Source organism: Bactrocera neohumeralis, unplaced genomic scaffold (genome assembly GCF_024586455.1).
Source record: "Bactrocera neohumeralis isolate Rockhampton unplaced genomic scaffold, APGP_CSIRO_Bneo_wtdbg2-racon-allhic-juicebox.fasta_v2 cluster11, whole genome shotgun sequence".
In the NCBI taxonomy this organism is placed as follows: domain Eukaryota; kingdom Metazoa; phylum Arthropoda; class Insecta; order Diptera; family Tephritidae; genus Bactrocera; species Bactrocera neohumeralis.
Window position 1 is genome coordinate 7689813 of NW_026089624.1, and position 14867 is coordinate 7704679.

Sequence of the window (14867 nt, forward strand, 5' to 3'; positions counted from 1 at the left end):
ATTTTCCATTATAGCCAGATCAAACAAAATAACAGTTTTTGGGCATTTATTAACCCAATACCCAACATTTAGTACGAATATAAATTACTAAACAGTGGTTATTTATTATATGGAGAAACTATTTAAATCTTTTTAAAGAATATTATAACAACTGACTTTTGTCCTTTCAATACCCAATAATAGGATTTAAGGTTGTTAGCTCTCAATCATTAAAAGTTTTTAATAATTTTCAATTGAAAATAATACTATGATGTTTCAAATTACAAAAAATTTCATCAAATACCTTAAAATTTCAAAAATTTAATTAATTTTCATTGTTTTGCATTTTTGATAAGAGGTCTTGAACGATGCAACAAATCCCGCCGTTTATATATTTTTTTGGTAAGTTTCAATCTGGCCATCGCCCGTTTCCAATTGCTAAACGTCAAAACCTCCTGAACTCGATCAACTGTCAAAGTTTAGGTGGTTTTGACGTTTAGCAATTGTTCTCTCACTTCCAGTGAGAGAGGAGTTGGGCATCCCATTATTCCTGATTTTAAGTCTCTGAGAAGTTAGGTGAACGCTGCGCTGGACGTTAAACACAACTAGTACTTGGGTACTGCCATTTAGCTCGATTTTTAGTGTTTAAACCGTTTATGTTCACACTACAAAAATAACAGTCTACGAGATGATTTCGTGGTTCTCGCCAAATAGTCGGTGTTCCAAATTTAAAGGCACTTCTCTTACCACTTTTCCATAATCTTAAATATTCCACACCAGATTTACAAACACAATTGGGAGCCAAAGAATTCTTATTTTTATCCAAGATCACCCCAAAATACTCAAAATAGGTATCTTTTACCAACTCTGATATAACTTTTCTACAATTTTTAAACACATATTCTCCGCATATGTAGCAAAAATGATCTGGTTTATTTAAACAACCGCTTCTTGAACTACTCATGACGCAAAACCTTGAGAAACTAATCTTAACACAGTAAAATACGCCTGTTTTCGATTAATATATATGCTTAAATGATAAAAATCAAAAACAAAGTAACTCGAGATGCTCAAAAATTTTTGAGGGTAGATTTGACAAAAACAAGTAATAAGTGAACAATATGTATCAATCGCAGAATTCGCGGCAACAGACAAAAAGTTCAATACTGTAAACTAGTGTAATTTATTACCAAACATGAGTCAAATGCATTCGTCATTAAAAATGGTTGATATCGCTACATAAGTTCCTTCCCAATCCTTATATGTATGTATATCAGGCATAAATTATTCGGCCATCTGATTGACAAATTTATGTGTTAGTAGGCCAGATCTCTCAACGAAAGTGTTTAACATTAAAAATGAAAATTTAGTACCTTTAACCCTCTTATACCAAATATACTTACCTTGCTGATTTTATCAGATCTTGCACTAATAGGCGATGCATATATTTACACTCCTGCAAAAACCTGCAACATAGTATAATAGGTTTCTTCACCTAATTGTTTTGTGTAATATCTAAAACTAATCGGGATAGGTATAAAGTTATATATATTTAAGAAATACTGTAAGCCGTTATAACTACGCCACTAAATAAGATACAATACTGTAATTTATTACAAGGATTGGTTAAAAGATGAGTTTGCGATTCTCCCCCAATCGGTTTAATCTACATGTCACATTGCCGAGAACAAGTATTTGAAGGACCTCTCCACACTCCGTGAAACTAGATGAAACCCTTCGCGCTTTCCTTCTTGTTACTATAAAATTTTATATTTCGCATTAACTGTATTTTGATGCATTTAATGTAGATATCAACACATGTCATTTACATTATAATTTAAAACGAGCAATAACGGATCATATCATACATTTTATTCGATATTGCAATAATCTTTTATTTCGTCTGTCCAATCAGTTTCAAATGTTGTTTATAAGTACTTTCTTTGATTCTTCGCTGTTTTTAGCTACTTATGTACATACATATGTCCATGTTCTCTTATCATTATCAATTTACATTATACAAGCTAGTATATGTACATGTCATGAAAGTGATACAATCGCATGTGTTCTGTTTATATTTGATTATGTAAGTCTGTATGTTAATTGGATTTGTCACTCCTCACGAACTTAAATTATAATGAAATGATATGTTCTCAATTAGAAGGGTTAATGAACAAAATATAAATATACATAAATTAGATATATTACTTAATACTGAGTTTTTTTGTCTTGGAGCGGGTTCATTTACAGGGAACAAAAAAAACGGGAAAATCGCGAATGCGGGAAATATTCTACGGATCAATCTGAACAACTTTGCCTAAAACTAGTTTTGTGTCGGCAATTTATGAGGCGAAGTTTTTCGTCCGGTTTTATGATCTCCGAATGAAGTTTTAATCGTAGGTACATTTTGATATTCTATTGACAATTTGTCGGAATCGGCCAGATCGTAGAACTAAAAGATATGTCTCCCATCTGAGAGATTCAGATTTTTTCAACTTCGCCGGTTCGAAATCTGTTTTAGAGCCAGAGTCTCTTAGGCAAAGTTCTACATAATAATCCAGAGAGAATTTCTCTCACAAGCGATTCATAGAAAAAATAATCGACCCGCAGTCCTTAACATGGATATTAGAGTGTTTGTTCTCAGTGCCACTGTCCATCTTAAGGTGAACACTTATATCAGGGATAATGGGATGCCCAACTTATTCCAGTGTGAAAGCGCCTCAAAATAAGCGTTTTTTATAACATTTGCCATTGTGGCCACATCGAACAAAATAAGAATTTTTGGACATTAAAACACCCAACATTTATTACGATTGCAAATTATTATGTATTGAACTTTCAATAAATTGCAAAACTACTAAAATCCTTTTTTATGATTTTATGATATATTTATTTATTTATTTATTTATTTATTTATAATAATTCATATAACAAAAAGAGTTTTATTATATAAATACATAAACGCAGCACTGGCTACGAGGCCTTCAGCCGGTTATGATATATTAAAACAACTGACTTTTGATATTTCACTACTTAATAAGTGAATAGTGAATTAAGCCTGTTAGTTCTCAATTAATAAATGTTTTTAATCATTTGTAATTAAAATTAATTATTCTATGCATCAAATTGCAAAACGTTTCATGAAATATATTTAAATTTCACATTTTCTTTGATTTTCATTGTTTTAAATTTTTATTAGCGATCTTGAACGGCGGCAACAAATTCCTCCGTTCACATATACATATTGCCGTTCCTGTCATTCTATCATGACTATGTTCCAATAAAGCTTTGCATAAAGAGTGCTTTTTAGGTATTCCGTCTTACAGCAAAAAATTTTCGAAATGGGATAATAACATTTTAAGGCATCAGATACCAAATGTATGTATACCCCAGTGAATATAGTTGATTTTTTACCGAAAATATCGTTCATTCTTTAATGTCTAGCATTGAAGTTCGGAGATAATGTTTTTGTGAACACAGCGTTCACTTGTGTCAAAAGTGGGTAAAATTAGGTCAATACTTTCTCTAGCCCCATATATGTTACCTCATATGAGAATTTTTGTTATTTGTACTTTACTCTAATGATCAAATTTTTAGGATCAGCGGGTTATGTGTAGAGAAGAACTTTTCTTTTCAACTTTCCTAAACTTTTGTAACATATCAAGGCCTTGTGAAGGTTTAATCTATATACTGGCCTATTACCTTATGCCCAAATGAACGAGTAAAGGCGTTGGTTAGTTTACATTGCAATTTCTTAAGTAGTACAGAAATTTTTTCGTAATATATACATTTTCTAAAAAATCAAAGTGCTACATCTACTATTATTACTACTATACTACACCCTATATATAAATAAAGCAAATTTAGATTGATTTACATTTTTCCATACATGCCCATAAAAAGTTTCAAAAAATATCTTTTTACCTGCTACTCTATAAGATGGAAGAATAAATAGTGAATATTGTTCTAGAAGGTTTCAATTGAAAATATAGAAACCTATGTGTTTAAACACTTGGTATATTCGCAGCATAGAATACATATACGTACATTCATTCAAGTGAATTTGAATTTTTTTTAAAGATAATAAAATTAAACTCTGAAATGCTTAACATGCATAACAAAAACATCTATTGCAAAATAAAGTGTGTGCTTATTTTCTCTTGACATTTTTTGCGTGTTTTTATATTTTATTATTTTTAAATATAAACAAATCCAACTTGTGTCATGTAATATCCGCAACACAATATATGATTTGTTCAAGTGGTCATGAAATTAGGATAACATTTAAGAATCCATTTTTCAGAAGATAAAGTGGCACACATAAATGTAAAGCCTTAGTGCATCAATTTTTAACTGTTAATGTTTCAAGGATGGTCTTGAGGAATTTTGTTTTAAAAAAATAAGTATAGATAAAATCTGTATATAGGACACCACTGTCGCTCGTTAAGTTGCAATTTCTTCTAACACAAATTTTAACAAAGAAAATTCAGCTTTTAAAGAATAAGCTGAAATTACTTACGCCAGTGGGAAGTACGTTGGTAATGTGTAGGCATCCATCCCTTTTTAATGAAATCATGCGACTAATAGTTTAGTAAAGTTAAATGTTGTTGTGTGAAGGAATGTTTCCGTTGTATTTATTGATGATTATAAATGCTTCTGGAGTTTCATCTACTATAACATCACTTTAAATTCCGTTAGCTGCTAATAGAGATATTCTACATAATTTTGGATTTTTTTTTACAATTTCAGCAATCATGCAGTTGCATACGCACATCCTCATATATTTAATTAATTAAAATAAGTGGATATGATTGATATCGCCTTTTCGAACATAAACGATTTGCCGGCGGATAGTCTCGTTTTGGATTGCGGCAAAATTTGATTGCGGTTTATTCGTTGCTTTTCATTAAAGTTTTACATTTATTTTATATAATTAAATTATAATTTCAATGCACTACAAATTGTATTATATTTTTTTGTTGTTTTACAGATATTAAACTTTTTAAATAACACGAGTTAAATGTTCAAACATACTAATATATGCGAGCTGATTTTGATATATGCATGTAATATTAAATCCAGTGCTGTTTAATAAATATGAAAACGAAGCGTTCGTATAGGTATGTGAGTATATATAAATAAATATGTGTACATATGGCGAAAGTGGACAATCTAAGCGCGTACGTGCACCTTTTACTTGTGTTATGGTCGTACTGAATATCAGGAAGTTGAGCATGGATGCAAGCGCAAACAACTTGTATCTGCAATGTTTGCTTATTATAGCTAGAGCAGAGACGATTTCAAGTATGGATACACGTACGAAATAACAGCGGTAGCAATACGACAAAGCGATCGACAAAAAAAAACAACAAGAACATCAATGTTAATGTAATGAAAGACAACTAAAATTGCCTCGAAAACTAACAAAAAGAAAATACATGACTGGCAGTTAGATGTTGGACATACTACCACACATACATCCACTTATCCCACATGTTCAACATTGAGACGAAGCTGCTTTGGCATGCTATGTATGCTATGTATGTTGTGAAAAGCAGGTTGTTGGTGGCTGCTGAGTGGAACAATTGAGTACACACGATCGTATGAAGCGGTTCTCTTTTCTAAATAACATCTCTTTTGAGTTAGATTTATTTATTTATCTGTACATTAGAGCGGGTAGATTTTTTAAGTAAAAACGCATATGCGGGGAATGTTCTACGGATCATTCTGAACAACTTTGCCTGAGAGACTATGGGTCTAAAACCAAAAAAATCAGGTATTTTTAAGGCTAAATTTAAAAAATCTGAATCGGTTGTATGGAAGATATGAACAGCTGCGAGCAAATTTTGATACATATTTTGCACTACATAAGGTATTGATACCAATTATACACTTAACGTCCCTATTGCTCTCAATTTGAGTTTAGTTTTAATTAAAAACCGTAATTTCGTAGAACAGATAGCATTGTGTTATTTGTAACACCCAGCTTAAAAATTAGATTTCACGTAAAGGTCATTGATTTTAATATGCATAAATTGTATGTTTGAAAGTTTTTCCCTATTTTTTGAACTGATAATAAAAAAAATATTGTGTTTGTATCCTTTAATGTAACGCGTGAAACATTTAACTGCGAAAAACTGAAAATTTTTTAGAAACCGTATACAGACCGGCAAATCTTTAAAAAATACAAAATATTGGTTGGACATAAAGTAGCAATGATCTGCAATGAGATAAAATATAAAAAACAACAAGAAAACAGTGATCCCAGAAGGATTATTCCGAGGGAAATACTGCCAGATATGCAAAAACTCGACCACTAACGGCTGTTGTAGATATCAGGGAAGAATTAAATTTAGCATGCGGTATTCATATAGTGAAAAGAATGCTCGCATCCCTCGTAGTGTTCCTCTATTAAAAACTCACACAGCTCGAAGTCTTAGATTTGAACTGGAACATCTAACGTGGCCAATAGCAAAATGTAGGAACATACTTTGGACTTAAGCATGGTGATGTTTTTCATTAAAAAGCGTTGGTTCGATTCAACGAATTGAAGACATGGTGGATCAGCACACTTATGCCAGTATACTACAAAGAATTGAGTAGTGATATTATATAACGAGCGATTTTCTACTCGACTTGCACTCCTGCTCTTTAAGAGCACTCGTCAACAACTCAGTGTAAGGGAACTGCGGGACGGCATTTCAAGCTCCTTACGTACACCTGCGACCGAAACCATTGGTTTTCGGAAAAATCAAAAGAACAGCCGTGCCGCCACGGAGAGAAACGTTACGATTGCAACGTTACGATCGACCTCAATACGTCCGGGATGGGATAGATACCGAGAGCTGAGAGGGAAGCGAGACGCCTTTGCAGACAGAAAAGGAGAGAAGCCGAAATGCGTGGGTATGAAGAGCTTGACAAGCTGGTCGACAAGGGTAATGCTCGAAAATGACACGAAAAAATGCGGCGACTAACAGAAGGTTTCAAGACCGGACCATACTCTTGCAGAACCCAAGGAGGTAATCTAGTAACCGATGCCCAGAGCATGCTAAAATTACGAAGAGAACACTTCTCCGGCTTCTCAATGGCAGGTAGAGCATAACACTAGGAGAAGGTGAACCCGATTCCCCAATCGATGACGATGGAGCATCCGTCCATTGCCCGAACATGAAGAAGTTCGAATAGCAATTACCCGTCTGATGAACAACAAATCGGCGGGGACCAATGGATTGCATGCCGAGCTATTCAAACACTGCGCGAAGAACTGATATGGAGCATGTATCAGCATCTTTGAAAAATATGGTCAGACGAAAGCATGCCCAACGATTGGAATTTAAATGTGCTCTGCTCAACAAACGGATTGGACCTTATCCGTATGGCTTTAGACCTGGAAAATCAACAACCGACCACATATTAATCATGCGCCAAATCTTGGAAAATACGCGGGAAAAGAGAATCGACACACACCACCTTTTCGTCGATTTCAAAGCTGCTTTTGACGGAACGAAAAATAGCTGCCTTTATGCCGCGATGTCTGAATTTGGTATCCCCGCAAAACTCAAACGGCTGTGTAAGCGGACGTTGAGCAATACCAAAGCTCCGTCAGGATCGGGAATAACTACTCCGAGCCATTCGATACCAAACGAGGTTTCAGACAAGGCCACTCCCTATCATGCGACTACTTCAATCTGCTGCTGGAGAAAATAATTCGAGCTGCAGAACTCAATCGAGCAGGTATAATCTTCTATAAGAGTGTACAGCTGCTGGCGTATGCCGATGATGCAGATATCATTTCGACGTTTCGTTGAAACCAGTATCAATACACAATGTTAGCCTGGAAATCTAACGCAGAAAAGCTATTACTAACAGATGCTACTTCGGATAGAGTAGGCAATTGGGAAGTAAAGTCCTCTCTCGACAAACAATAACCAAACTCTATAAGTCACTCATTATTAACGTCCTGCTACATAGTGCAGAGGCATGGACGATGACAATGACTGATAAGACGACGTTACGAGTTTTCGAGACAAATGTTCTGCGAAAGATTTATGGTTCTTTTCGCGTTGGCCACGGCGAATATCGCATTCGATGGGATGATGAGCTGTATGAGATTTACGACGACATTAACATAGTTACGCTGGCTAGGCTGGCTGTTGTCCGAATGGTCGAAAACACTCCACCTCTGAAAGCATTCGACGCAGTACCCGCCCGGGGAAGCAGAGGAAGAGAAAGACCTTCACTCCTTTGGAAGGACTATGTGGGGAAGGACCTGGCTTCGCTTGGAATATCCAATTGGCGCCACTTTGCGAAACGAAGTAACGACTGGCGCGCTGTTGTTTACTTGGCTATAACCGCGTCAGCCGTTTCTACGCCAGCAAAGAAAAATATTATATAATAATTAGTAATATTTTGCCAATAGACGCAGTCGTATATCTTCAGTGCTACCAAATCTTTGTGTCATACCATACAAGTATAGTGTAAAATCTCCAACACTGTTATAGTTTCATTTAACCAAAAAAATAAATAAATTCGGGGAAGTTGGAAAAAAGTTACGACTGTTCAAAGGTGAAAATAATGAAGAAATTCGCCAAATTTCGAAATTATTTTATAAAAAAGGGAAGAATGCCGCGCAAGTCACCAATGAAATTTGCGAAGTTTATGGGGACGCTCTGTTCGTGTAGCACAACAATGGATCGCTCGCTTCCGTTCTGAAAATTTCGATTTACACTGATGGAAAAATGTCTCTAGCGGAAAAATGGCAAGAAGTGGTGAACCAAAATGGTACATTTATTTATTTATTTATTACTATAAATACAAAAAAAAAAATAAATAAAATAAAATTTGATTAGAAATACGAAAAGACTTTTTCGAGTACCCAATATTATGCTAATATTTTGCAGAAGATAAGATTGGTATTCCACCAGGACAATGACTTGAAATTCGCCAGTAGGCTGTCACAGGAATGGTATCAGATCATTGGAATTGAGGGTATACATATACTAGCCAGCTCGTTCTCCTGACCTCAGTCCCATTGAAATCCTTTAGACTTATATAAAAAAATGTGTTAGGAAGGCTTAGCCCATAAAACAACAACGAGCAGTTGTCCGCCGTTAGGAGTTCATGGCGAACTATATCTCCGAACAGGTTCGTAACACCAGCGGACTCTAGGAAGTGACGTTGTAAAGTTGTGACTAAAAATAAAGGTTATACCACCAATTACTGAATATAAGGACAGAGAGAACCACAAAAATATCTTTCAACTATCAATTAAGATTACTCTTTTTATGCACTACTATTTTATTGTTCTTCTTCCTTATTGGCGAATACATCGTTTACGCGTCACTCGTTCTTTCTTTTCGTTGTTTGGAGATTCTAAGTGCAGTCAGGTCCTTTTCGACCTGTTTTTTATATCGGAGTGGAGGTTTTCTTTTTCCTCTGCTTCTGCATAAATCTTAAGCAGAATCTTTCTCTCGAAAACTTGTAACGTCGACTCATCAGATGTTGTCATCGTCCATGCCTCTTCACCATATAGCAGGGCAGGGATGATGAGGGACGTGTAGAATTTGGCCTTTGTTTTTCGAGGGAGGAATTTACTTCTCAATTGTCTACTCAGTCCGAAGTAGCACCAGTTGGCCAGACTTATTCGTTGGTATCAATGCTGGTTCCAAGATAGATAAATTATCTATGACTTCAAAGTTATGACTGTCAACAGTGACGTGGGAGCCAAGTTGCGGGTGCGACGACTGTTTGTCTTGCCTTCGTTCGTTACCAGATCCATTTGCTCCGCTTCTTCGCCCAACTTGGAAAAAGGTAGATCTAACGGTTGTTATGGCAAATGATACCGATGCCTTCAGCACCTGTATACTCTTATAAAAGATTGTGCCTTCTCGATTAGCTCTGCAGTTGGAATTATTTTCTCAAAGGGTAGATTGAAGAAATCGCACAATTGAAATTCGCGTTCTCTCCTGACGGAGCTTTAGGTATTACTCAACGCCAGTTTACACAGACATATTAGTTTTGCAGGGATACCAAATTCAGACATAGTGGCATAAAAGGAGTTCCTTTTTTTGGTATCAAAAGCATCTTTGAAATCGATGAAGAGGTCGTGTATGTCGATCCCTTTTTCACGTTTCTCTTATAAGACTGATGAATATCTGGACAGGTGTTGATTTTCGAGGCCTTAAGCCACCTTATTAAAGTCCAATTAGTTTGTTGACGGTGGACTTTAATCTCTCACACAATACGTTTATAGAACCTAATATGTGATTGTTAGTTCTTCTATTTTGTTGATTGGGCAGAGCACAATTTAATTCTAATCGTCGGACACTTTTCGTCCGACGTCATATTCTACAGAAAATGCTTTCTAATGTATTGCTCCAATTTGTCATTATGAGAATTAGAAGTGTTAGTGTGATGTATTTATCTTCTTCTCTTTACTAGCGTAGAAACTGCTTACGCGGTTATAGCCGAGTTAACAACCGCGCTTTAGTCATTTCTTCTTTTCGCAAGGTGGCGCCAACTGTAAATTCCAAGCGAAGCCAGGTCCTTCTCCTCCTGGTCCTTCCAACGGAGTGGAGGCCTCTTCCTCTGCTTTTCCCGGCGGGTACTGCGTCAAATACTTTCAGAGCTGGAGTGTTTTCGGGAATAATTAGTGACTTACAGAGATTTGTTTTTGTTCGTCTAGAGGACTTTACTTCTCATTTGCCTACTTAGTCTGAAGTAGCACCTGTTGGCAAGAGATATTCTGCGTTGGATTTCGAGGCTGACGTTGTTGTTGGTGTTGAAACGTTCCAAGGCAGGCTAAATTATCTACGACTTCGAAGTGTCGTGGGTGCCTAGTCGCGAGTGCAACGACTGTTTGTTTTAGGACAGGAGATATTTCGTCTTGCCCTCGTTCACAACCAGACCCAAGCAGAACTAACGGCGCGGTTTTTAAGGCCAATAATGTCAATAGCATCAGCATACGCCAGCAGCTGTACACTCTTAAAGAAGATAGTACCTTCTCGGTTTAGTTCTGCCGCTCGAATTGTTTTCTCCAGGTAGGTTGAAGAAGTCACATGGAAGAGAGTCGTCTTGTTTGAATCCTCGTTTGGTATCGAACGGCTCGGAGAGGTCCTTCCCGATCCTGACGGAGCTTTTGGTGTTGCTCAACGTCCAAAATTAAAATAATGAAACATATGGTTATTGCGTAATTCATTCTTTTTTATATACATACATATGTATATCAATGTACATACATATCCTTCCAGGAATACGGCAGGAAAATCTAATTGTAAAATCTTGTTCGAATCCTTATAATTATTTATGTACGTATGTATATACATTCATATATATGCTATGTACTTATACTTACATACATATGTATATCCTAGCTTTTTTCATAATGTGACAGTTCGAATACATATGTATGTATATGGCAAAGTGTAAAATATTTCTAGCAAATGCAGCAAGAACAAAAATTTACAGCACCAAAGCGAATAGCATAGTTTATACCTGCTTTTTCGAGTATACGATAGTTTATGGTATCTGCTTCAATCACAGTTACATATGTATGTGCAAACTTTACATTAATTTCTGTTTAAAAGCATTATATTGCCTTATACATATATAGTACATACATATATAAAATTATATAGAAGTGGATATGTAGTTGTACGCTTGTGTTTATATTATCTAAACACATACGATTGGGTGCGCACATTAATGTGTGCACATGTGCCATATTTATGCTTAGTATGCAATTATAATATTTATATTTCAGCGCGAAACCATTTAATCTTCGGCCCTTGTGTGCTGCTATTTTTAAACTTTTTGCAACATGTTGCTGCAGAGTACAATAGTTTTCTTCACCTAACTGTTGTTTGTATCTCCTAAAAATAATCCAGGTAGATAAGGAGTTATATTTATATACATACATATAATGGTTGTCAAAAAAGTCTTGCGGTGTTTTTATTGAATTTTTTTTTTTATTGAAATTGAAGTGAATTTTTGATGACTCATGCCCAGCTCTTGACCGATGCTACGGCTGCTACTATGCCGGTCTCTTTCGAACAATTCAGCGATTTTATCGCAATTTTCGACGACACGCCTTCCGGAACGTGGCGCATCTTCGACCACCTCTACACCAGAACGAAAACGTTGAAACCATCGTTGTGCGGTGGAAATGGAAACTGTATCGGGTCCATAAACTGCACGGCGGCTTGAGATGCATTTTTGCCTTTATTGTAGTAGTACTGTAAAATATGCCGTAATATCTCTTTATTTTGCTCCATGTTTGCGACGCTGTAACTCACGAACGACTTAAAAGAAACGACAATCAATCAAACACGTGTTAGCGCATGAAATAAGCTTTCCAAAAAGGTATAACATGACCCGATGCGACGAATAAAACTGGAACTACGCGCTTTCAGCGTCAACTAGCGAAAATACCGCAAGACTTTTTTGACAACCTATTACTATGTAAATGATCAAAATGACGAGGCGAGTTGAATTCCTGGTGACTGTCTTTCCCCACCACCCATGCAAGCGATAACTTGAGTAAAAATTTTGATATCTTAAGGAAACTTGGTACATATGTTTCTTGGCAAAAAAGTGAGGATGAGTTCGGAGATGGGCGAAAACGGACCACCGTCACGGCCACAAAACGCCATTATTCAAAAACCAATAAATTGTCCTGAATAAGCTCCGCAAAAAGATAAAATACTGTTATCTGGTAAAGAAATATCATTACAGAGGAACATCAGCAGTTATAACATATCCTACTCATGCAACTTGCAATGATCAAAACCCTGGAAATACCTTCAGATGTTGGCAGAACTTTATTTACATACATACTATATACAATATTAATAAATGTTGCGAAAGAATTCGACATTCATTGTTCGATAATACCGAGTGGATAAGAATCAAATTTGAATCTTATAAACTTATATTGTATGCCATAGACTAAATTATTTTTCAGCGAAAACTACGTATATATCAAAATCATCTTCAAACAAGTAAGGAAGGGCTAAGTTCGGGTGTCACCGAACATTTTATACTCTCGCATGGTAAAGTGATAATCGAGATTTCATTATCCGTCATTTACATATTTTTCAAATACCGTATTTGTGTTAAGTTTTATTCCGCTATCATCATTGGTTCCTAATGTTTATACTCGTATTATACAAAGAAGGCATCAGATGGAATTCAAAATAGCTTTATATTGGAAGAAGGCGTGGTTGTGAACCGATTTCAGCCATATTTCGTACATGTCATCAGGGTGTTAAGAAAATATTATATACCGAATTTCATTGAAATCGGTCTAGTAGCTCCTGAGATATGCTTCTTGGTCCATAAGTGGGCGGCGCCACGCCCATTTTCAATTTTTAAAAAAAGCCTGGGGGCTGCTTCCTTCTGCCACTTCTTCCGTAAAATTTAGTGTTTCTGACGTTTTTTGTTAGTCGGTTAACGCACTTTTAGTGATTTTGAACATAACTTTTGTATGGGAGGTGGGCGTGGTTATTATCCGATTTCTTCCATTTTTGAACTGTATATGGAAATACCTGAAGAAAACGACTCTGTAGAGTTTGGTTGACATAGCTATAATAGTTTCCGAGATATGTACAAAAAACTTAGTAGGGGGCGGGGCCACGCCCACTTTTCCAAAAAAATTACTTCCAAATATGTCCCTCCTTAATGCGATCCTTTGTGCCAAATTTCACTTTAATATCTTTATTTATGGCTTAGTTATGACACTTTATAGGTTTTCGGTTTCCGCCATTTTGTGGGCGTGGCAGTGGGCCGATTTTGCCCATCTTCGAACTTAACCTTCTTATGGAGCCGAGGAATACGTGTACCAAGTTTCATCATGATATCTCAATTTTTACTCAAGTTACAGCTTGCACGGACGGACGGACAGACGGACGGACAGACGGACGGACAGACAGACATCCGGATTTCGACTCTACTCGTCGCCCTGATCACTTTGGTATATAACCCTATATCTGACTCTTTTAGTTTTAGGACTTACAAACAACCGTTATGTGAACAAAACTATAATACTCTCGTTAGCAACATTGTTGCGAGTATAATAACATAATCGGAATTCATTATGTGAGGGATATGAGGTTTCGACCAAGGTCTAGTCCATCTTTATATTGAGCGCAAAACTTTTAAGAAATTTTATAATTTTTTAGAAACCTTGTCCACTTGATTTTAATGAAATATCTCACATTTTAATCAACCTAAACGATTTAAAGCCAACTGGAAAGCCGGACTCTGACTCTGACACTGAGTCAAAAATGGATTGAATCAGATCAATAATTCTCTTAGTTCTCATATACATATTGGAAAAATTTTCGAGTTTCCGCATTTAGCGGTCAATAATAGATTTATCTTACTAAAATTAAAAAGCGTATTTTTCTAATAATAATGCATTTCTGTGCTAAAAATTGATAAAAGTGCTTGAAAACTTGCCGACCTTATATAACCAATATCAAACTTTACGCCTTAAATATTGGTGAAGGTATGTTAGGCACCTTAATGAAACTCAGAGCGCATCTTTTTCTCTTAGTAATATACACTAATGCCAAAAATAGATAAAATCGGGTTAATACTACCCCTCTTTACCATATCCCTAATATAATATTTCTAAACTTTTTATAGTATGGATATACTTTACATAGTTTAGCCCATTTCCGACGGCACCAAGATTCACTGCATTGATTTCATTTCAACTTTTTATTTTGCTTATAATAAAAAAAAACTCGATGCTTAAAATTTTTTTGATTGTTACTTTGAGCCGTTTAGCCACGGATTCAGAAAGATGCAAAATCGCATACAATTATTGATTTCACGACATACTTATTTCATTTCATTTCATTTTCAACTTGGTGATTTTTCAAAGT

General features: G+C 35.7%; 2 protein-coding genes across 3 annotated transcripts in view; one reads left to right on the plus strand and one right to left on the minus strand.

The window, feature by feature from the left end:
• The window catches only part of LOC126765665 (transcriptional activator cubitus interruptus), a 42517-nt gene extending 37087 nt beyond the window's left edge, over nt 1–5430 (minus strand). The window contains exon 1 of one of the 2 annotated variants that reach the window (XM_050483235.1): nt 4499–5430. In XM_050483235.1, the coding sequence (XP_050339192.1) occupies nt 4499–4536 (38 nt within the window). In that variant the 5' untranslated portion in view covers nt 4537–5430. The remainder of the gene's footprint in view (nt 1–4498) is intronic. The other variant, XM_050483234.1, reaches the window with a different exon arrangement.
• LOC126765708 (uncharacterized) overlaps nt 1–14867 on the plus strand; it is a 52175-nt gene that overhangs the window by 5402 nt on the left and 31906 nt on the right. The gene's annotated exons all lie outside the window — the stretch shown is intronic.